The sequence below is a fragment of the Saccopteryx leptura genome, chromosome 7 (assembly GCF_036850995.1).
Source record: "Saccopteryx leptura isolate mSacLep1 chromosome 7, mSacLep1_pri_phased_curated, whole genome shotgun sequence".
NCBI lineage: Eukaryota > Metazoa > Chordata > Mammalia > Chiroptera > Emballonuridae > Saccopteryx > Saccopteryx leptura.
In genome coordinates, this window is record NC_089509.1 from 58,976,886 (window position 1) to 59,001,754 (window position 24,869).

Sequence of the window (24,869 nt, forward strand, 5' to 3'; positions counted from 1 at the left end):
GAGGACCAGGGGAGAATAACGTGAGCGAGTCATGCTGCCCTCTCCTGGACACGAAAGCCATGAAAAGCCCCTTCGGTGCAGCCCGTCGGGAGGTGCTGCGTGGTGCATTTGCCACATGGCACTCAGCCTGTCCTGCCAGCTGGTCCTCGTCCACTCTACGCAGTGCCACGGTGTGTAGGTGGAGCGCGTGGACTCTCTCCAGCTCTCTGTGGGGCAGATACTAACTTTTAAGCTTCTGTTTATTTGTACATCATCCCACAGCCTTACAAGTTCTTAGTCATTGCTAGTGTTCCATTTTAAGGCCTGAGCAACAAGTACCCGGGACATGAACTTGTTTCACGTTTTCCCCTCTCCGCGTTTGACCTTTCACTGGGCTGCAATAATGCTGTGCTACTAAGGAATGCTCAGACATTACCTGCCTCACAACACTGTAGACACGCAGCTCCTTTTCCAGCTTTCTAAAGATTTCTGTAAAGACAGTCCTTCTAGGAAGAGTCGTACACAAGATGACTGTTCAGTCCAGAACGTTGGCCCAAAGCCTTTGATCCACCAGCGCATACTTGTGAAGTGTCTGTCTGTGCCCAGTGTCCTGCTAGCTTCTGTGTGACACTAAACTGGCACCCTTACGACAATGATGGTCAAGTTAAGGACGAGAGACTAACACACACAGCCTGGAACAGAACAAATTGTGGTGCTAAATTGTGTTGTCTGGAATTAGTAGAGTGCCAGTGATTTATCCTAGTAGATTAAGGACTGGAATTCTGGAGCTTTAAATGCTCTTGACATTTTGTTGAAGCATAAATAGTACAGTGTAAATTATAATAAAATCCCATTGTCCTGTGATTTGGTTCTACTTTTATCCACTCACCGTTTCCTCCAGCTTTTATTTAGTGCATACTGTATCATTCCAGGTATTGTAAATGGTTCTGGCTCTGGGACAGTCTTGAAGACAAATGGTCTTTGTGACTCAAGGAACTCTCAGTGTCGTGAGGGACACCAGAGTGTAATGAGAACCCAATGTGACAAATGCCATTGCAGAGCTAGGCACCGAGTGTGTGGGAGCTCGAGGAAAGAGGGAGGCTGGGGTGGCAGCTTACTTTAACTATGTCTTTGTCACTGACAATCAGTACTTTTTTTGTGTCTTAGTTTCTCCATCTGAAAAATGGGAGGGAAACAGTGCTGTCCTCTCAATCACTATTATCCAGGAATAACAAAGAAAGCAGCTCTCCAAATAAGAGCAGAGAGAAAGTCTGGGAGTTCTGGGCCACTGGGTGGAGAGTTTTCAGATCTGTCGGGGCAGTGCAGACCCTGCATACGCTCTGCTGTCCCTCATCTGTAGGAAATTTCTGCAGGGACAGCTATGTGAAAATGGCGCAAGGAGATGTTTCTCTGGGGCCCAGGGTCAGTGAGTGTATTCCCCAACTCGGAGGAGTACTCGTGGCAGCCCACACTGCCTCTTCAGGGCTCCACAGAGGGAAGGGGTCAGCCTCCCTTTTGCCAAAAAAGGAGGAAGCTCAGTGAGCCCTGCCCACTGAAGAAAAGGTAAAGATTCAATAGGGCTTTCTGTTATTCTCTCAAAAGGGATGCAGGAATGATAGTACAGTATCCACAGGTAAAAGAATGTTGTATATTTCTTCATATTGGCATCTTCCTTGAAGTTGTTGGGTTAATTTGTCTCCTATATGAAAAGCCCTAAGGCCTTAAGGAAAAGAGATGGGGAGCTAGGCAGGCCAAGGGGAGGGCAGGCTGAGGGGAGGGCGGGCGAGGGGAGGGCGGGCCGAGGGGAGGGTGAGGCGAGGGGAGGGCGGGGCGAGGGGAGGGCGGGCCGAGGGGAGGGCGGGCCGAGGGGAGGGCATGCGGGGAGAGGGCGGGCCGAGGGGAGAGGCCGAAGGGAGGGCGGGCCGAGAGGAGGGCAGGCGAGGGGAGGGCGGGCCGAGGGGAGGGCGGGCCGAGGGGAGGGCGGGCTGAGGGAGTGGGATGGGAGGGCAGTTCCACAGAGGAACAGAGGGACTGTGGTCACAGTAGCCCCTGTGAGGGAAGGGAGAATGTGGAGGGCCATCCTGAGCCCGAGAAGGGCCCTCAGACCCACTACTTAAAAGCTTCTCTAGCTCTTCTACTAAAGACCTCCCCTACTGGAAAGCATTCTCCTCATTTTACTTCTATAGCTTCAAGTCGGCTCCCTAAGTTTAAAAACTTTGACATCATTGTTTTTCTTCCCTGCTCTCTGTCCCCTGCATAAAGTGAATCAGGAACAACAGTATTCAGCTCTATATCCAGGGGGTGTACTGATCACACATTCCTGCGCCTTTGCAATGCTCCACACATCTAGGAAGGGAGCTAACGGGCCGGGGGTGGGGTGGGGGGTGGGACTTCTACTGTGCCAGACACTGTGCTTATGTGCGGACACCTAAATTATTCCCATCCAATCTCTCAACAAGCCTAGGTACTACGTACTGTGATCTCAATTTACCAGAGCTGGTGAGCTGGCAACAATCAGGAGATTGGGGAATCAATCCAAGTCTATCGTTAGAATGGGGTTTAGATTTAAAATCTGTTAACTTTCTAAAGCTGGCACTAACCTGGTCTATTACAAAACCCCAATTCCTCATCTGGTACTCAAAGGCTTTCTAAAAGCTGGCCAAGCTGGCCATTTGGTTCCCCTGAGCTCTGTGTTCCTGCCAAGCAAGGCTAATGATAGCTTCCCACCTTCACGCCTCCTTGCCATCTTTTAGCCTACAGCAGATCATGCGGGATGCTCAGGGGAATCCTCGCTGTTCTAACCCACTCGGGGTTCGTCTGCTTCGTCTTTCAAAGCCCAGCTTATTTCTCTGAGAACCTCTTCAGGTCATACTTGATTCCAAATGCCCACTAACTCTCCAAAAGCCCATTCAAGTCCTCCACCTGTTTATCTGCATATCCAGCAGTCAGCTGTGTGTTGATGCCTCTGTCTGCCCCTTTATATGTGCAAATGAATGAATGCCCGCAGTTGACTCTTGATTGATGTGCAGTGTGGTACTTGCTGGTCAGGGCTGACGCCTTTCTTAGACTGCCAGCTTTCAAATGCAGGGACCACCTACATCCTGAACGTGTAATTTCTTTAGTGCCCAGAATGTAGTGGGCATTTATAGAATGCAATGTTTATGGGTGATGATTATAACGGTGATGGTACAACTTATATAATATGAGTGCTTTCAATCTAAATATTGCATCTCCAGATGTGGTACGCATGATATTAGGGAAATTCTTATTCAATTCATGTGACTTTTTATAACTTTGTACATATGTTATAGATAGATAGGTATTAATATTTCATACAAAAGTTTTCAATGTATAAGAATCATTCACCTCACTACGGAAAGCACTATAAATCATTTCTCATAAAATGAAAGGAAGTAAGTAAGTTGGATGCAAAATTGTGACTGAGGGTCTCCCAGAGACTACCAGAGCTTGATTTCCTGATGCCTCGCCCAAAGCATCCTGACCACTTGCAAAGCATCCTTAGCACAACCCTCCCAGAGAGTGGATGAATCACGCAGGGCACAGAGCCCTTCACCTAATAACCCCAGGCAATGTGTTATAAGAGATGGGAATGTGGCAACTTGACCACAGTCACCAGTCCCAGCAGAGTAAATAGTAATTAGCCCTGTGGCTGAATGTCCAAAAATGCCAGGCCTGCTTTGCAACAGCCTCACTGGGAAACAGGAGGAAAAAAAAGTCTCCAAGGACTTCTTACTTGTTTACCAGAGAAAATAAATTGTTTCCAGAGAGCTCCCAGGCCCGAGCAGAAGAGAACCCCTACAGGTCACTCTTCTCTGAATCTTGTCTGTCACGGTCCACATTTTCCAGTTAGTGGAATTGATTATCGTGACGATAATGACGTTAAAGATGGCACCGACATAAGTGAGCATTAAGAGTAATGGCATCTTTCTCCTCTGGGTAAAAAAAAAAAAATCAAAGTCTCAAGATTTTCCTAAAAGCGTTTCCAGAATCCTTCCCCCTCAGCTACTCCTTAAAGCAGTCTGCATTAAGTGCCTACCTGTTTTGAGATGGTGATACGTTTTTGCATGATTATTCATAGACTCCCTTGCCAGAACAGGAAGGCCCAACAGTTGGAACAGTGGGAACTTTTGAACTGATGAGCTCGAAAGATTTAGCATACCAGATGACAATTTATGATTGGGAACTCTTCAACTGTGTGCATGAGGTAAGCTGCTTGATTGAGAGCATTAGTAGGTGCCATGGCAATTTCGGGGGGAGCCTGCTGGCACCCTCAGCTGCGAGTGGTAACACGCGCTGCAATGTGGAAACCACATGATCATGTTTTTAATATTGAGTTTATTAATAAAGCCTGTCATAAAAGTCTTTGAGTGTTAGAGAAAAATCTTTATGATTTACAGTAAGCTATGTCTTCCTGAGGATATTGAGCCAACAGCACATAGTTTACTGCTGATCTATTTAACAAGCCTCATTGCAGCCCTTCAGACCTGGAGTGTAAGTCGCATCCAGGGCAGTGATTATATTCACCTTTGCTGACCAACGTCGATTCGTCTTGACAAACAGAAGAGCCTCACGGGTGTGGCTTCGATGGAAACGCAGAGAAGTGAAATTGTTTTCCTTTCTTTTCTAGCTGGAGCTAATCTATCACACATTTGGAAGGCATAATTTTAAAAAGACCACGGCGAACTTGGATTTGTTCCTGAGGAGATTTAATGAAATTCAGTTTTGGGTTGTCACTGAGATTTGCCTTTGTTCCCAGCCCAGCAAGCGTGTTCAGCTCTTAAAAAAATTTATTAAGATAGCAGCCCAGTAAGTATCATTAGCTTGGGAAGAGAAAAGCGTTGGAGCTGCATTTTCATTTTGTTCTCTCAGACTACACCTTAAAAAAAGAAAAGCAAGATGTAGGATCTCCTAGTGCACAAAGGGGCTTAAGAATAACCACCCTCGTCTAAAAGATTAATTTTGTCTAGTTGTTTGTAATATTGTACATCCGTGTATGAATTGACATCTTACAGCATTGATGCTGGAGCCAAAATCATAACTGTGTTTTGCTCTAAACTAGTCAGACTCGGTGCCTCCTTCCGTGTAAAGAGTCCTTCAGCAAAGTTCTGTTGTAGAAAGTTAGGTTCTAGAAGGCTCCCGAAGTCGATGTTCAGCATAACACATTCTCACCAGCAGAGGGCAGTGGGCACCCGATGTACAACAACGGCACCTCCGACTCAGCCAGAATAAAATCAGTAAAATGCACAATAGCGAGCTAACCTGCCACAGGAGAGTCATCTCTATAAACATCAGAAAAAGCAAGCGTGTTAAAAATATTCTACTTAACAACACTTCATGGGAAACAAGTTATTTACTGCAGGGGCCAGTTAAGATTTCTCCCTGACATGATTTTAATCTTCTGCTCTTCAGATATGCCTGACAACCTCCTGTTTACGTCCATGTTTTTGGTATCACCACCATGCTAAAAATAGAATGCTAAATGCGGCCTGTGGCTGGGAGATGTCTTTCCTCTCTAAATGCAGGCAGTGCAAGTGCAGGAAGGTGGAGTGCGCAGTGATCCCAGCTGGCAAGTCTCTTGAACCGAACAGTTAGAGCCTATACAGAGTCTGATTTCCAGAGCTGAACAAAGAAGTAAATGCTGCTTGACATTTTATACACATTGGCTTGCCAAATGCTTTGGATATTTTTGCCAGAAATTTGAGGGTTCCATCGGATCTCCAGATCCCTTGGATTCGAATACTGATGTCTCTTAATTGGGAAAAGCTGCGTTTTTGAAGAAAGATTTGGTAAAATGGTGCTTATGAATTTCTGGTTCAGAGTGCGGCCACTTTCCCTAGGAGCCGGAAATAGCCTTGTTGCAAGGGACAAACACCTTCACATATTGGAAGGAGGTGATTATGGAAGCTGTGACAATATGTGCCTTCCAGTGGCAAGGGGCACGTTCTCTCCTCGCCACCACCTGGCAGGGCTCAGTGCCACAGGGGCGAGAGGCGGCCTGCACACAAACACGGATGGCAGAAACCGTGTGGCCTGCTCCTGTTGTTTTACAGAGGCAGCACAGGAGGGCCTTTCAAGAACTCGGAAATTTTTAAAAATATTTTTGTCTTTCTTTCATCCTTCTGGTTATGTAAATGAGTAGGTGGATTTGGCCTTCAGTAGTACTTGGTTCATATTATTAAACCTTTATTAATCTGTGCTGTCCTACAGTGGCACTGTTTACCCAGCCCACCTAGAGGAGATTGGAGATTTTCATAAACCGAGGTCTACGAGACTGGGGTCTAACCCTGTGGCTTAGCATGTGTTATCTGGTATTTTTAGAGAACTTCAATATATTCTGCTTATGATCTTTGACCTACCCAGATATTTATGAAGTTGGGGGTCCAGATGTTATCATCCTTTTCTATAGATGAAGAGTCTGAGGCATAGAGTAATTTTATGACTTATAAGGTGATAAAGTTAGTTGGGGCTCTGGCCGGTGGGCTCAGTGATAGACAGTCGACCTGGCATGTGGATGTCCTGGGATTCAATTCTCAGTTAGGGCACACAGGAGAGGTGACCATCTGCTTCTCCACCCCTCTCACTCCCCCTTTTCTCTCCCCCTCCTGCAGCTATGGCTCTATTGGTTTGAGCTCATTAGCCCTGGGTGCTGAGAATGGCCCCATGTAGCCTCCACCTCAGGCACTAAAAATAGCTCAGTTGTGAGTATGGCCCCAGATGCAGAGCATTGACCCTAGATGGGGGTTGCTAGGTAAATCCCAGTTGGGGCACATGCAGGAGTCTGTCTCTTTATCTCCCCTCCTCACTTGGAAAAGAAGAAAAAAGAAAAAAAAAAATTAGTTGGTTACATGACCAGAAAGACCAGTCTGCAGCCCTGCATGCTTTCTTTTAAGACCCCGTAGACAGGACAAAAGTAAATGTGTGTGCATGACTCTACTCAGTGCCTTCAACCCTGGCAGGGGAGGTCTCTGAAATTGCATTCAGCCCCCGTCCTGAGAGCCACTGTCCTCACAGCAAAGGCCTTGCTAGCTTTTTCACTGATGGCATCAGATACACAGAGCATCTCTGAAATCTACTTTCCTATATACACAGACCATTTAAGAATCACTCATTGCCTGACCAGGCGGTGGCGCAGTGGATAGAGCGTCGGACTGAGATGCGGAAGGACCCAGGTTCGAGACCCCGAGCTCACCAGCTTGAGCGCGGGCTCATCTGGCTTGAGCAAAAAGCTCACTAGCTTGGACCCAAGGTCACTGGCTCCAGCAAGGAGTTACTCGGGCTGCTGAGGCCCCCGGTCAAGGCACATATGAGAAAGCAATTAATGAACAACTAAGGTGTTGCAAAAAAACCTGATAATTGATGCTTCTCATATCTCTCCATTCCTATCTGTCTATCCCTATCTATCCCTCTCTCTGACTCTCTCTCTGTCCCTGTAAAAAAAAAAAAAAAAAGAATCACTCATTGCTACCTCTGCAAGATCAAGGGCAGCAAATGCAACAAGTCAATTAGCCTTTTACAAAAACATTAATCCAAACAGGATTTAATTATGATATAGTCAACTTAGATAACCACATTGATTTGGGGTAAAAGATTTGTTGCTTAATTGCCAAATGAATTATGGTTTCCCTTTCCAAGGAGCTGGTATGAAGTTGGGGAGTCCCTTTTTTAAAAATCAATCCAGCTATCTGGGCTAAATATTGTCATTCTAAGAAGAAGTTTTGGTTTTGTTTCATAATAGTCTTATTCCCAAATATGTATTTATAAAAGCTCACGGTGGCAGAGTACAGATTCAAAGTTATCGACTTCACCAACGTCAGTAAAACACAGAGGAAGCACGGTGGTTTTGGTCTTGTTATTTTGTCAATTCCTTAGGGTTTTTTTCCTCAGCTTTAAAACTCCTTGTGTCCATAGAGAGTGTGACTTGTATATTGATATTTTTCACTAGACTTGAAGTATTTGCATGGCAGGTAGCGGGCACGGGGGCTGCGGCAGTGTGATTTCCTTGTTCCCTCTCACGCTGCCTGAGGGCGCACCCAGCTTCCAGCTAACAGTCTGGGCATCATCCAGATGTTAAGAGAACGCATAGGCGTTCTCTCTTCCCATCCCAGGAGATGTTTCCCTCAGGTTCCACAAGGCTTTTAGCAAGCTCTGGGGTCATAATAACAACCTCTAGGGTAGGTGTCTTTAAATTCCTTCTCAAAACCTGGACGGAGCAGGCCTAAACCATCACCCTTCTAAAATTACAGAGAGAACTCAAACAGTAGAATGTGGTCACTCAAGTGGAACTTACACAGTGCATTAATCTATCATTGCCTGTTCTCATAAAGGAGTCCTGACGAATATTAATGACTATCAGAAAATAGAACTCTAATTTTTTTTTTATCTCACTCAAAGTGGCATTTCACTTATAAACATGTGCCTCTTGTGTTTCAGCTGTAAGGAGTACAAAAATCTGAATTCCTTTTTTGCCATCGTCATGGGACTGAGTAATGTTGCTGTGAGCCGCTTGGCACTAACGTGGGAGGTAAGCTTCAGCAGAGATCCAGCTGTGACTTTCGCCTTGAGAATAAAAACACAGGCTCACTGGTGAGCGTTCTGTATAGAAATATCACTCACACTTGTGTAACAATGGAAAAGGTGGGACACTTTGAGGGAGGTGACCGGTCTCCTTTTTCTAGTTGCCTCAGAGTATGAATTTAAAAAGGTATTGCTCGTCCTTTTGTGTATTGGGGGGGGGGGGGTGAGGGGGCGGGTAGGAACTCAGCTTCTTGGCCAGTACAATGTAACTCCAGTTCCTAGGTGTCATGGGACCAGCAACATTACGTGGATGACTTCAGAGATTTTGCTCATGAATTCCATTGTTCTCTGAAAGTCTGTTTATTGCTTTTGCAATAAACTTTATCAATGATTAAGGGAGGACGGAAAATTCATTTCCCCCCCAAGTAGTCATTTTGCTTTTGGGAGAATTAGCCAGAAGGCCAACTGTTTGGCCCGGCTGAGTCTTAAACTATCTCTTAAGCACTTGGCCGACCTCTCTGTGTATGGAGGAACAGCAGTTGACCAGTAGTTAGTTTGGGGCGCAAGTTATGCAGGTGTGTTATGAATTTCTGTAGCAAATGTGATTACTGGTTTGGTGATAGTTGGTCATTTGTGCTAGAGAAAAAAAATTCATTTTTCATTAGCTAAGTACTCAAAATGTGCCTGGCCCCTTCCATGCAAGATGTAGTCAAAGAAATACGAACCTCTAATAGAACATACACACAAAAATAGACTCTCGCTAAAAATAGAAAAGTATGTGTAAGTGGGACACAAAAAGAGGGCAAGAAGCTGATAACAGAGACTTAATCTGCAGTGGTGCTTAAAGGCAGCTGTTTGCACCTCTCAATGTTTTCCATGGAACAGTTTCTCCCCTCGGTCCCTCTTGCAACTGTTTTCTTCAAGGAAACTTTGTTTATTGGGCAGGTCTTCACAGGTCCTTCTGTCTTGGTTTTCTCTTAAAGTTCCAGGAAGATGCAGCGCAGAGCAGCTCATCCCCTGAATATAGGGATGAGGGATGAGGGAACGGCGCGGCCCAGGGGCCGGCAGCTGTATCGTCTTCCACCTCCTGGAAGGACAGAGCGGGGTTGCCAGTAACGCTGAGCCGGCTCCCCTGACCTGAGCCCGCGGCTCTTGGACTCTGTGGAGACCCAGGGTTTCCTCTCTGATAATCTGCTTTCCCCAACCTGTTTCCAGCTTCTGATCCCCCCACAGAGTCCAAATGAGTTGCCTGAGATCATCCAAAAAGTAGAAAGCCGCCCTGGCTGGGTAGCTTGGTTGGTTAGAGCGTCGTCCCGAGGTACAGAGGTTGCTAGTTTGATCCCGGCCAGGGCACATACAGAAACAGATGTTCCTGCTCTCTCCTGCTTTCTCCCTTTCTTTAAAATCAATAAAATAAACATTAATAAACAGATAGATAGATAGATAGATAATGATAGATAGATTTAAAAAAAAAAAAGAAGTAGAAAGCCTCATAGTGGTCCGGGAAGGCCTGGTGTAAGTCTGCCTGACAGCAGCCAGCACTAAGGCTGTGGCATGTGAGGAGCATTAGAAGAGACCCCTTTCCTGGTCTAGTGAGGAACATGGAGGCTGCGTGGGGGGAGGAGGGTGCAGTCAGCACAGGCAGAGAGTTCACTGGCCCGTCCTTCAGTCTCACAGGGAATGGGACAGCATCCATCCTTCTGTGAGCTTCTGTTTTCATCCTGGCATGTTGCTGAAGGGAGCAGATTAACCTTTCATCATTTATAAGCCTTTACGTTTCTAAGGTGAATATAATTAAATCGTTTGGTAAAAAGATCTGTTATTTGGGTTCATCTACCTGTACTTGCCAAGAGCCTCCCAGGGCTTCCCGCGCAGCTGCAGTGAGAACCGGGGAGGCGGCGTGAGCAGCCTGGGAAATGGCGCCTCACCTCCAGGAACCACAGAGCTGTTTGAACCTGTCCACGAACAAGACAGAAAGTCAGGTTAAACCACATGGCAAAGGAAATGGATCAAATTAGAAGGGAAGGACCAATCTGAGATCACTCAAATGGGAATAACCCGGAGCAGGTTCCTAGCCCTGTGGTATGACATTTGGGGCAGGAGCGTTCTCTGTGTGGAGGCTGTCCTGTGCATTATAGGATACTCAGCAGCATCCCTGGCCTCTGCCTGCTGTATAACAGCAGCACCTGTCACCTCGCTCCACCCCAGTGACAACAGAAAGTGTCTGCAGACCTCATCAGATATTCCCAGGGGTGGGGTACAAAATGGCCCCCAGTGGAGAACCACCACTCTGGAAGCGTGGGGTGTGAACAGATCATAGTACTAAGACTCATAACAGTTTTTAGTACCATATGACCTCCTGCCTTTGACCCAAAAGCCAGCTAAATCAAGAGAGAGAACTAGTATGACAGATCTAACACAAAATCCAACCCCTCCTAATTTTTAAAGTGGTCTGTGTTCATGGAAAGTCACGGCCTAACAGGAGGATTTGGGCGCTCCGTGTGGGATGCACTGGGGCAACTCGTGAAGCCCATGCAGCTTCCATCTCTTTGAACTTTCCTTCTAAGCAAGGGTATCAGGTTTCCTTGGAACTCAGCTGGAAAACAGGTGCTAGGAAATGCCTTTTGCTCCTGGAAACAAAATAATATATTTTACCATGTTTAAGTGGGAATATTTAAACTGATTCAGATATGAGGGGGAAAGAAGAGAAGAGTTTTTCTGTGGGTGGCAGAGACCTGATTGGTGAATCAGTTGTTGACATCACCGTGCAAAGCAGAGCAGAGCTGGGAATCTCTGAGACTGGAGCTTCGTCAACGCTCCAGTCTCGGGATGGGAAACACGTTACACTGCTCTGTCCTGGTGTGGCCCGGTCGGCAGAGAAAAGTTCAGCTTTACTAAACGCTTTGAACCTAAGCAAAGTGAAAGCCAAAGATTGAAAGATGTTTCTGTATTGAGCTACCGGTATAGATACATGGGCACAATCAGTGGTGTTGAATCGTGTGCCAAAATATAAACATAAGTAATTACTAAGTTGATGGACTGTAATTACTAAGTTTTTGCATCATAGCAGGGCAGAGAAATTGTATGGGAGAAGTGCTTGTGTAGAAAATCAAAAAGCAGACAGAAGAGGCAGTAGAAAAAGAAGCTGGTGATGTGAATTACAGAGGCTGCGATCCTATCAGCTGTGTGACTGGGAATTTCATTTAAACTGTGAGACTTCTTCCTCTCTAAAACACAGGTTTAATCTACCCGAATGAATATTAATTGAACACCTACTGTGTTCCTGACACTCTGGAAGCATGGGGTGTGAATAAGTAATAGTATTAAGACTATTGGCACTGAGGACATAGCAATAAATGAAACTGGTAAAAATCCCTTATCTCGTGTAGCTTGCGTCGTAAGGGAGAAGGGTCAAACAAAATAGGAAATTTCTAAAACTTTTCATCCTAATATTTCCTGGTCTAAATTCATAATTGTGGGAATAAGAGAGTTGAATTCCAAAACATTTGTAATCTGGGAATGCAGTCCTCTTTATGAATGATCCATTTCAGGAAATATTATACAAGCAGTAAAACCAAAGCATCCAAGGTTACTTTTGATTCAACTAGGTTAGGACTTTAAAAAAGTGAGTTCTCTATATTCTAGAAGATTATCCTCAAATGAAAAGACAGATCACAGTCTGGCCTGTCCTAGAGATATTTGATTAGGAGCCGAAAGAAATACATTTTCCCTAGAAATGGTAACACATGGTGCTATATGGGTATTGAATCTGACATACGAGTGTGGCATTTTCATTTCATTAACAGAAACTGCCAAGCAAGTTCAAGAAGTTCTATGCAGAGTTTGAAAGTTTAATGGTAAGTGACAGTGGCTCCTTTATTCTGTTCACTGTCTGCATTAATTCAATTTCTGATGAGCTGAATTGAAGTTCTCATTTCAGAAATTTTATCTGTCCTTGTATGACTTTAAGAAGTTTATGATCCCGTTTTAGTGCTGCTAAAACAAGCATGTCTGACTAATGAATGGCACTCTCAGGAACGAACTTAAAGAGGACTTATGTCCCACATAAGGTCAATTTGTGTAACTAAGAAAAGCAGTGTAATAGGAGCCTCTCCATCTAGCACAGGTTCACTATGGGTTGGAAGCTGCATTTTTCTTGGCTTGCCAAAATTATTTTTCCCCACTGGCTGGGAGGTGTTAACAGACAGGAAAGGAGAGAGGGGGACTTGGCAGGAGTGACAGGATGGCTTCAGAGAGGGCATGTCGGGACGGGCCGTGCAGGCAGAGAGGAGGGGGATCCGAGCTCCGAGGGAGGAGCAGTGCTTGGGGAGGAGGGAGTCCTGTGGTTGGGGTCTGTTCTACAGGCGTTTTATTTGCTATCAGAGGAATCTCTCCCCTTGGTCTCTATAGGCAGATCTCCCTTTCAAACAAGAAAGGAAACAAAAAGCAAATGATCTTCAGGTCAAAGTGGTTTTAACACACAAATCAATTTGTTTAACCAAGTCTAGCTTTTGTAGCTACCCTTGGTTCCCAACAACCTGATTGTGGGATGACAAGGCTGGGTGTGTCAGGAGGTCAAGGGGGTGGAGTATGTGTCATTAATTGTTAATCAGCCTCTCTGTGTCTCTCAAGGATCCTTCAAGAAACCACAGGGCCTACAGGCTGACAGTGGCTAAGCTGGAGCCTCCTCTCATCCCCTTCATGCCCTTGCTCATCAAAGGTAATTCTAAGAAATGCACAGGCCTCGCCCGCCAGGAGTACGTGGGGAAGGAAATGAGCAAGAGCCTAATCAGACGGATCTTTTTGGGAAGGAAGATGCCATCCTCCCACCTTCTTCATTATCTCCTCTCAGCCCTGACTTTTCTGAAAGGGCTGGGAAGATTATTGGAGGAGCAGGAATACACAGTTTAGAAGACTTGATAGTGAAACAGAGAGTTAGTTGAGAAATTTTACTAACCTCAAGCAAAGTGCTTTAGAAAGTTAAACACCTAACATAAAAGAAACTATTGTCAGCTTTTTTCAACTGCAGTGTTATGCAAATCCTCCAGCATAATCTAATGGTGCTATTGTGCTTTCTTAGTATGACATATTTCAGTTAGTGATTAGAATGTAACTTTTATTTCTTTGCAGATATGACATTTACTCATGAGGGGAACAAGACGTTCATTGACAATCTAGTAAACTTTGAAAAAATGGTACGTGCAGTATTATAACCTTAACCACAGTGTGATTTTTTTAAGTAAAATTTGCATTTGTACTAATAAAGGAAATAATTTTCATATATGCTGCCGTGTTAAAAAGGTAGTTACACATAAAAGAGTTTTGAAATATTTGGTTCAAATTGGCTGCCTCGTTTAGCCTGTCAGTTCTCTCTCCTGAGGTGGAATTGTGTGTGTGTGCCGCTCACCACGGCAGCTCACTTTTACGCTGCGTGCTCCGCGTTCTTGGCTGCCTGTTGCTAAAACGCACGAATGCTCCAGAATGACTTCCATGTTGTTGTTTTGTTGTAAGGTCTGTGGAGCTAGACTGCCCCAGGAAGCCTTTGAAATATTTATCTGCTGAGCCTGACTTGAGTGGATATAGGTAAAAGGCAACTCCATAGCCAATCTTTATTATGGACTGTTAATCTAAGTGCATATTGTTTATTCCAGTGAAGTTCATCAATGTTCAGAGTGGAACTTCAATATCTTTATAACCAAGACCAAAATTTTTTATATAACAGATGTGGAACTGGCACATATTCAGTATTTTTAGTCCCCCCCACACACACACTACCACAAAAAAAAAAAAAAAGCTGTGTTTTTTGGCATTAGTTACTTTGCAGTTTATTTTCTTATCTTCTACGAAGCAATAAAGCTGGTCATGCCAAAACCTTTACTTAGCTACATAGTGCATGTTAATGGAATGCTCCATTGTCTTCTAAATCCTTTGGCTGCAGCGTGGATGGATGAGGTGTTGCCTGGTGTATTTGCTGGTGAGTGTCTGCCCAGGCTGTGGTTTGCATCGGTGAATGTGGTTTTTGCAAGAGAAGCTCAGGGCTGGAGTTCAGGACGTATGAGCTTCAATTCTCAGCTTCAGCGCTCTGCAGCTGTCCCTTCCCTGTGGGTCAGTTTCCCCAATAGAATATGGGGATTATGCCTGCTCCATGTGTCCCGGAGATTGTTGATGTGTCCAGAGTATATAAGTATTCATGTAAGGCATAGAGTACTACAGAAGTCTTATCAGAAAACTGTTCCATTTGTTCCTTGAGATCCAACTAGCTGGCATGGCTCCAGGAGAATTTGAAACATCCTTCCACAATCCTATAAGACTCACACTACTCATCTCTGGGAATGAGTTTATTACAAAGGCCTGTCTGATAAAGAAGTACAGCAATTGCTGGATACTAGGTTCCCATGTCTTAAGCTTCTTAAGAAATAGCATATGAGGTTCTGGCTGGGTAGCTCAGTTGGTTAGTGCATTGTCCCAATATTCCAAGGTTATGGGTTTGATCCCTGGCCAAGGCACATACAAGAATCAACCAATGAATGCATACATAAACGGAACAACAAATCAGTGTTTTTCTCTCTTTCTCTCTCTTTCAACCTCTTCCTCTCTCTTTAAAGAAACCTTTATAGTTTTGCAATAATTTCATTTAAAAAATGTGGCCTGAGGAACAAAAAGTAAAATAAGATAAAATAATTTTTTTAAGAAAAGAAAAGAAATAACACAAGAGTCTATACTCTTCAAAGACACTCTACACTGGAAGGCAAATATTTTCTCAGCAGTCTTCCCCTCCAACTGCCCCCAACACCATGGGCAGGGTATGAACATCTTTGTTAGTGTGTCAGTTTACTAATTATTTGATCAAAGTTTAAAAAAATTCCTTTCTCATTTATTAGTATGGGGAATTAATATACTTCCTTGATTTTTCTAAAGAAAACCTGTGTTACAGAAATGAAAGATTTAGCAAATAGATAGAGAACCTTCCAGATACTTATGCAGAAACGCAGACTGAAGGGTGGCTAAACTAGCCATTTGACTGTAAAATATACATATATGTGCACAGAGGCGTAGAAGTTAGAGTTTCCTAGAGTTGACTGAGCTTTTTAGAACTCTTGAACATTAAAGTTAACTGAACAGAACAAATAAGAACAATAAAAAATAATCCATCGAGAAGGATGAAAGTTGTGTCATCTGGGTTTTTAGACCCATACCCCACAAAGGTGAAGTGAAAATTGTATTCACTGGACATTAAGAGAGTTCCCCCTCTCCATTATGCACTTTGTGCCCATTGCAGTGATTCTTACATGCTGAGCAGTGAGTAGAAAGGTCCTTTGCACCCTGACCTACTCAAAAAGAGTCTACTTTTGCTTAAAAGCTACTGAATGGCTAAGACAGCAGTTCAGCTGCAATAAGGGAAACCTGAATTAACAATGGTTTAAGCCAGTTAAGTGTGTATCTCTCTCACTTAAAGGTCCAAGTCAACATGGTAGCTCTACTCCAAGAGGCAGTCAAGGTTCCAGGCTTCTCTCTTGCCATTTCACCCTCCACATGGCCCAATATGGTGGACCACCAGGACCTCATTCCCGCCAGAGGGGAGGGAAAAGGGAAAAGGCAAAGATGTGCTTCTTCCCTAGAAGGTTATGACCTGGAGTTGCATTCACCACTTGGCTCACCTTTTACTGGCCAGAAATTTAGTTCCATGAAAGGAAAGGTAGACTATGGAGCCCTACTTTTGGGTATCCATGTGCCCACTAAAAATTAGGGAGTTCTATTACTATTGAAAAGAGGAGAAAAAAAGATACCACAAAAGTACTGTTAGTTCTCTGCTCCTATAACTATAACTTTTATTTCATTTGATAAATCATACCATGATGAAGTTTAATTTTACAGCTGCTCTTCCATGAGTTAGATGTTGCTGGAAGATGAAATAGAATTTCAAAAAGATTTGCTTATGTTTTTTAAACCTGGCTTTGGACAACGTGGCACTTGCTGTCAACTCTCCAACTCCTTCTCTTCATAAACGAGCCCCGCCCCCTTCCCCCACAGCACCGCCACTACCACTTACACCTCCCACTGGTGGCTGCTGGTATTAGTGTGTATCTTAGGAAAGGATACATTTCCCTTTTCAGATTGATGTCCGTGCTGCATCGCAGTCCATCCTCAGCAAGGCCAAGGCGATGAGCAGAGCTGGCAGCCTTTGTGGGACTGGTAGGCTGTATCCTCAGAAGGAGCCCCTTGCCAGGAGCAGAAGTCACCCAGGTAGCCAGAAACACAGATGCCTTTTCTCTGTGGCAGCATTGCAGTCCCAGCAAACCACTGCGCCAACCCTAAGTATTTCTATTTTGAACCTCTTTACCCTTGAGGTATGAAATGAGGATTAGAGAATTTGTTGCATATTGGTTTTCAGGATTTATGAGTATGAACAAAAGAGAATTCACACTCTGATCCTTATGCCAATAAGAAAAAAAAAGGCAGACATTCTTTCATTTTGGGGGAACATAAAGGAGTATGTTTGAATAAAGCCCTTTGTAGCTTTCTCTGGCATACATGAATATTTATAACATTTAGGAAGTAGACTAGCAATGGATTAGAGGATAATACGTTGGCCGGCTGCCACTATCCCAGGCTGTATAAAGCGTGCTGATAGCCACAGTTGCTACTGTATTAGGAGGTTGGTTCTATTTCAGACGTAGCCATATTTAGGTGTACTTATTTAATTTATGAGTATTATTTTAAGGTAGCCATTGTGTTTGGAATGAGAAGCATGGGCAAACTTCTATACTTCTGGAAACATTAACAGAAGCTAATTCATGAAGGAAAAGCCATGTTTTGAATCCTTTTATTTTGGTATTGTGGGGGAAAGGGAAAATCACCCTTTCCCTTTTTGATGTTTATGGCTTGTGGAAAACTGAAAAATGACATAAGGCAGCTTAACAAGAGAAAAATCAAATTTAATATATTCATACGGGGAATTTACATAAGCATAAAGAATTCTGAAGACAGTAAAGCAAAAAGAGGTATATATATCATCCTGGACTAAGGAGGGAGAGGCAAGGGTCTGGGACTTTCAAGGGAAATCCCCAAAGTAGTCCTCGGTCCCTAGGAGATTATACACAATTAAGTTGATAAAATAAAAAGACTCACAGGGAGATCAAAAGAGTTCATATTTAGTAAACGAATGTTTGCAGGGACTTCTAGAGACAGTGGGACACAGGGAGGACCTTGATCAGACAGACCTTGCGAGGCTCCTCCCTATTACACCTACTTCAGATTAAACCGTACAGTTGGCACTTGAACAACATGGGTTTCAACTGTGCTCCACTTAGATATGAATTTTTCTTTTCAATAAACACACAGTCTGCCCTTTGTATCCCAGGTTTCCACCAGCAGATTTAACCAACCATGAGTTACAAAAGTACTTCTGATCCTTGGTTGGGATCCATGGATGTGGAAGACCGACTATATGCATTGTCCTCCATCATTTTATTATATACAGGACTTGGGTGTCCTCAGAATTAGTATCAGTGAGGATCCTGGAACCAATCCCTGAGGATACTGCTGAATGACTGTAGTTAAGTTTTGAGGGAGTCAAAAGCTATATGCCAATTTTCAACTGCATGGGGGTCAGCATCCCTAAACCCCATGTGTTCAAGTCTCGACTGTTGCTATCTCTGATGATAGCTTCTTCCTGGAGCAGGTTTGCTAGCTGAAACTCTTTCAGGCAGTTAAAGGCAAGGTCAAAGTTTCTTCCTGAGCCTCTGAGTATCAAAAATAACCAGCTTAAAATAATTAGTATCCCAAAGATTCATATTCTGGGGTGGCAAACCCTGTTCCCTTCCATGCGATTATATAATTAGCAACAATATGTTTTCTACCACCCATAATATTTACAAGTTTGTGGAGAGAGCACTGGGCTAATATCAAAAAGAATCTCCAAATAAAAATCTAGATGTTCAAGTCCACTTAATTCCAAGACCTTTCTAACACAGTAAAACTCTATAAGAGAACTTTGAAAGTTTACTTCTTCACATAGAATTCACAAGCTTATATGCAGATTTTTCCAAAAGGTATGTTTCAAAGCAATACAATATGTGTAAAGTGTCCAGGCAAAGAACTCCGCTAGGAAGCATAAAGACATCCCAAAAGTAGCCCTCAGTTCCTAGGATATTATATGCAGATGTGAACATAAAGATATGGAATATTAAAAATCAAACAAAAATATAAAAAACTAGTTCACAGTAATAATAAAAATAGATGTCAAAAAGGAAAGTGCAAAGAAAACTTCATGCAGTTGTATCAGAAAATAAAATCATATTAAATATAACAATATAATATATAATCAATCTTCTGATCACCCATTCAGCCTCATCTCACACTTTATCCTCACTGTACTCAGTTCAAGTTGGCAAAACCAACCTTCTTTCTTTTCCCTCCCATCTCAGGGCCTTTGCACTATCTGTTACCTTTGTCTGAAATTGTCTTCCCATAGTCTTCACCTGTCTGGTTCCTCCTTATCATTTAGGTCTTACTTAGTTCATGTGTCCCCTCCTCCCGGTGGTCTTCTCTGACCACTTCGAGCATTCTCTACCCTCCGTACTCGCACTTCCAGGCAGATGACTCTGTCTTCATAGCTGGTTTACTCACACAGTCTGAGATGATCTTCTGCACTTGCCTCTTCGTTGTTTGTCTTCCTCAATTGAATGTAAATGTCCTAGACCAGGTATCTTATCTGTTTGTTCACTAATGTTTCTCCAGCACTCGAAAGGTGTTTGGCACATTTTAAGTATGCAAAAAATATTTGCTGAGTAAAAGAATAACCCAGTCAGCCTGGTGGCGGTGCAGCGGATAGAACATCAGCCTGGGACCCAGAGGACCCTAGTTTGAAACCCTGAGGTCACCGGCTTGAGGCCAAAGGTTGCTGGCTTGAGCAAGGGGTCACTCACTCTACTGTAGCCCTCTAGTCAAGGCGCAGATGAGAAAGCAATCAATGAACAACTAAGGAACCACAACAAAGAATTGATGCTTCTCATCTCTCTCCTTCCTGTCTGTCTGTCCCTCCCTATCTGTCCCTCTCTCTGTCTCTCTGTCTCTGTCACACACAATAAAAGAATAACCCAGTCATCTTCCAGTGTTGGGCTTAGTGAGATAAGACAGTACACTAAAATAGTTTATATTTTTAAAGGATTTATGTAACAAAAACTTAATCCAAGCTTGTTTTCTATTTTATTAGAACATGTGAGGAAGCAGCATGTCCCAAGCATTTTGCGTTACTGATACTTTATGACTCTCTTAGCCATCTGTTCCTAACTGGACATTTTTCTGTCCCCCCTCCTCCCCGTGGTGGTAACATGTGTCCTTCAGTATCCTTCCTTGACTGCAGACATGCACAACACTCTGCATATACCTGGATCACCATGATCCATGGCCATTGTATGTGCAATATACCATAATGCATGTTACACATGTGTGTCTGTATGTCTTACTGCTCTTGGATATTAATGATCCATAGCCAGGGGACAGGGCACAGGGTTTTTCTCAGTGATGCATGTGGTGAAGGCCGGCTTAGCTCCTGGATCTTTTTACCTTTTCTCTCTGGTCCTTACAGTGCACTTAATTCTAGTTAGTGGCTATCTTGGGTACAACCTTTGTAGCTGAGAGACTATATATTTCTAGATCTTCTTGTGGCAAAAAAATTCTTGTCTCAAATATATGGGAGTCTGAGTGAAATAATCAGATGGTATAAATGCAGAATCATTGACTGAGATTCTATATTTGATAAGCATACAGACAGGGGCAGAGTCAAATCAGAAAGCTCAGAAATACAGGAAGAAAGGGAATCTGGCAAACATTAAAACAAGGATGGCAAAGGCCAGAAGGGGCAAAAGAAGGAAAGATTGAACTGTGGAGGGCAGACCTGAGAAGAGGTCTGAAGTCTGGGGGGCAGCCCCCTGAAGGACTCACAACCTAAAGAGAGGAAGCCTGTGCTTGCAGCTGAGAAGGGGGTCTGGGAAGTGTGACAGCGCAGGTGGCATTGCCTGCAGGGCCTGCCAGTCTGAACGTGGAAAGACTGTGGGCTGTTTTCTGGGTGAGAATCCTCAGGGCAGTCTGATGAGCAGACTCGAAGGTGGTGACTCTAACAGTGAGTCGCGGGGGGGGGGTATCAGCATCAGTTCCAGGTGGAGATGGGGGTACATCCTGTCCATCTACATTGATGCAGAGCGCCTACTAAAGGAGCATGTTCTCCCCAAATTATAAATCACTATTTTAATAAGCCAGTTGCTGATGGCAATGAGTCATAACCCTCAGGTTTGCTGAGATGACCAAAAGAGAGAGAGAGAGAGAGAGAGAGTTAGCTTTGGAGTAACCAGGTATTTATTTCCCCATGGCGTCACAGGAAAGTGGCCCTGGCAGCTCTAGGCAGGCCCGCCTGCTCGGCAGGACTGTGGGGCCTCGGGTATGATTTTTGGCTTCATCCCTGCTGTGACAGTTGGATAGTAAAGCCTAGATCTCTTCAACCTTAGGTCCTGCCAACCTTAACTAAGAACACCAGTGAATTACATGGGAGGTTTCTGTCCACAGAGGAATAGACAGACTCTAATTAGATGGCTTGTAGTGGAGACAAATGCAAGATCCTCTACTTTGGCCCAAGAAATTAACTGGACATCTGCTGAGAAGGAAGTTGAGCCTATACAGCACCTCAAGGACGACGTAGGAGGAGAGATTTAATTCACTGTTAGTTCAACAAATGTCAGTAATGGCACTTTTTAAAAAATGTGGCCTTAGGTGTGTAGATTCATCCAGATCAAGGAAGAAAGATAATTCTTCTGCGCTCTGTGATTTGCTTGGTCCAAGACACCGCACTAGAGACTGTCCAGAGGGACCCGAAACTTTCTTATGAAAATTGTGGAAGAAATTACCAATATTTTGACTGACCAGAGAGGATGTGGGGGTTAGGGATGGCCACAATAGTTATCTAAGTATGTGAATAACTATCCTGTGAAAAAGGAACTAAACATGTTTGTTATGGCTCCGGAGCTGAGAACTAGGATTAACGGGTGAAAAGCAAAGGGAGAAAAACTTTGGCTCAATAGAATCATTTCTAATAGGAAAGTGTAAAAAATGAAAGAGACTTTCCATAGAGGGCAATGAATTCCTCATCGCTGGTTGCATTTAGACGGTGGGAAGTCCTTAGCTGTAGGAAATTATAAAGGTCATTATGTACCCTGGAGAAAATTGAGGAAGGGAACTTCTGAAGTCTCCTTCAGCAGCCTGGGACAGTGCCTTATAGTTGGGCGTAGTTGTTGGTAGCATATTAAATACCGCATGGGCCAATGGGTGCAAAAAAGGACAGAATTAAAATATCAGCTTAACCTTCCTTTGCCTGGTGAAAGCGTTCTGTAACTATGCATTGACCAGCTGTGCCAGCCGGGCTCACACGCTGTTTCTGAGGGTGTAAGTGTTACAACATATAGTGCAGACTTCACAAAGAAAAAGAATGGACTTCATTGCAAAGCCAGATTTAGATTTCAAAGTTAAACTGAAGATATCTTTGAGTGCAATTAAAAAGGATACATCAAAATTAAAACCATTGTTAAAATTAATCAAAGATTTAGAAAGGTAGAATGAACTCCAGAGCTGGAAATTACTGATTTAAACAATTGTTCTCACATTTTAAACTACATAATGAGCTAAAAATTACGAAGCCTCAGAGTACAGCTATAAAGAGTGATCTAAAACTAAAGTCAGAATAAAATGTTTTAGCTTTCAAAACTAAAAAGCAGAACAATTACTCCCTACAAAATGGTATAGGAAGAGGTTTCTGACCCCTGCTAATTGTTTTATTATTCTTCAGAGGGGCATACTGGCAGCATTTCCCAGGGTTTTCAGTAATTACATTCCATTCAATATCTGAAGAATTACAATAATTCTACATGGAATATACTTGTGCCCTTCAGATGTAAAGCCTTTAGAGAAGTGAAAAAACAACTTAAAGTAAATTAGCAGGAAAATTATCATAGTTGCTGTTTATTTCAGGGCTCCATATATCAGAGGCTAATTATACATTGTATGCTACAGTTTCTTGGAGGTATTTGTAATATAGTTCTCATGCTGATCCACAGACGTGCTGGCTTTTAGGATACTTTCTGAAAGTGGAGTTCAAATTTTTCCGATTGCCTCTTTGTGTATGAGAAATTAACCAGTGTAGACACATACATGTCACTCAAGGCTTGCTAGTCCTTGAAGCTGGAGTATTCAGTGAAGTATTGTGAATGTTCACATGTATGTATTTCTAAAGCTTTGATTCTTCTAGAAATTTTTGTCCTGCCAAATAAGTTGATTTTTTAAAAACACTACGTACTGTATTTCCGCATGTATAAGATGCTCCCATGTATAAGATGCACCTTAATTTTGAGGCCCAAAATTTGAAGAAAAAAAAAATGTATTACATAAAGTTATTGAACTCAAGTCTTACTTGTCATAAAATTCATACAACTCCTCATTGCTGTCAAAACTCCCATCCATTGGCTTGTCCTCATCTGTGTCTGCTGATGAGTCACCGTCTTCAACAACGAGCGCAAAACAAGCGCAAAAAAGCAGAAAATGCAAGTAAAAAAAAAATCTAGAACGACTGTATAAGACATAGTTATAGACCAGTTTTTAGACCCCCAATTTTTCCAAACAGTGTGCATCTTATACTTGGGGAAATACGGCAGTCTTTCTCAAAGTCATTTTCTATACTTTGGCAAGCCAAGGGTACATAAGAGGAAGTAGCAAGGAAGAGAATTATACAGCCACTCAGAGATGAGAAGGTCTCATTTCTGGGCTGGAGCGTTATCAGTTTTCTGCTGGTATTAGAACTAATTCACCATCCCCAGAGGACCCCCTTCAGAGTCTGAGCAGGAAAGGGGTCCTGAGACGGTACGCAGAGACTGGGAGCCCCAGCTGCTATTAAAATACCAGGAGCAAATAATGCGTATCCTGGCTGAGAAATGGTGCTGAGGTCTCACTGATGTTTTTCCTCATGTTCCTGTCCCTTCATTTTTTTTCTCCTTTCTTATTTTGTTTTTAACTAAGTTGAGTAACCTATAAAAGATTGTCCAATAAGTCTTTATGACAACAAAATTTTACAAAGAAATTAGGACTACTTAATGACAAAAGTAACAAAGGTTAAATAAATTATGATTCATCCATATAACTAAATACCTACTCATTTAAAAAGGTTTGCCCTAGCTGGATAGCTCAATTGGCTAAAGTGTTGTCCTGGAACATGAAGGTTATAGGTTCAATTCCCAGTTAGGGCACATATAGAAACAGATCAATGTATATCTCTCTCTTTCTCAAATCAATAAATAAAGAAATATTATTAATGTTTTAAAATGCAAACAGCATCGAAAATAGTCACAATGCCATGTAAAAAAACCCTGAAAACAAAAATATGACTTCAATTTTTTGGAAAACATGCTGTTATATATTTAGTTTTAAAGTATTAAAAACAAATGTACCAAATACTAATGAAGTTCCTCTGTGAAGTGATATTCTGAGTGGTTTTTACTTTGTTCTTAATATAGTCTGTATTTTTAAATTTTTTTAAATGTGCATGTGTTAGTGTTATAACCAAAGGAAGAGAGGAGGGAGGTGTGGGTGGGAGGGATGGAGGGACAGAGATAAACATTAAAACACATAGTTCTGCTGGAAATTAGAAAGGTCTGTAATACCTAGCATATAGAAAAATGTATAGGTAGAATATTTTGACTATGACTGTTCAATCAAGACAATCTAATACCTCATACTGAGTTCTCTTTACTTTAAGAAACTTGACAAGCTAAATTCTCCAAATCTAGGGTGGTTACAGATTTTCTAACAAGTTCACAGTGACCTCCAAAAGGTGAGAGTTCATCCTCAGGAGTAAGGCGGTCTCTGGATCGCAGACTGCTTTTTTGTGTCCTGAGGAACAAGCAAACAATAGCGTGGAATTACGCCATTGGTATTCCTCACTTGAAAAATGCCTTGTTCGTGTGAGTGTGGGTGCCTCTTCCAAGTAATTAAGCAGGTTATACATCAGCCAGTAGCCTCCAGATAGTCAACATCTCAGAACAGGCTGTTTTTCATGGTCGCAGGTATTGCTGAAATAAATAATGGTTTGTTTCCCTTTTTGGATTTTACACTAAGCTTACTTGCATTTGTCTTTTTTCTTTATTCTTTTAGCGCATGATTGCAAATACTGCCAGAACAGTGAGATACTGCAGAAGCCAGCCTTTCAGTAAGTTCAGTGCTGCAATGTAGATCTATGATGACTGAGGCTTTTTTTTTTTTTTAATGAGACTACTAAGACATTCTAGAAGTCAGAACAATATTTGATGGTATCCGAG

General features: G+C 42.9%; 1 protein-coding gene across 18 annotated transcripts in view; it reads left to right on the forward strand.

The window, feature by feature from the left end:
- RAPGEF4 (Rap guanine nucleotide exchange factor 4) overlaps positions 1 to 24,869 on the forward strand; it is a 319,360-nt gene that overhangs the window by 289,278 nt on the left and 5,213 nt on the right. For all 18 annotated transcript variants that reach the window (XM_066345716.1, XM_066345717.1, XM_066345718.1 and 15 more), the window contains 7 exons: positions 4,079 to 4,204; positions 4,628 to 4,806; positions 8,431 to 8,521; positions 12,321 to 12,371; positions 13,147 to 13,234; positions 13,645 to 13,709; positions 24,706 to 24,760. In XM_066345716.1, coding sequence (XP_066201813.1) covers positions 4,079 to 4,204; positions 4,628 to 4,806; positions 8,431 to 8,521; positions 12,321 to 12,371; positions 13,147 to 13,234; positions 13,645 to 13,709; positions 24,706 to 24,760 — 655 coding nt within the window. The remainder of the gene's footprint in view (positions 1 to 4,078; positions 4,205 to 4,627; positions 4,807 to 8,430; positions 8,522 to 12,320; positions 12,372 to 13,146; positions 13,235 to 13,644; positions 13,710 to 24,705; positions 24,761 to 24,869) is intronic.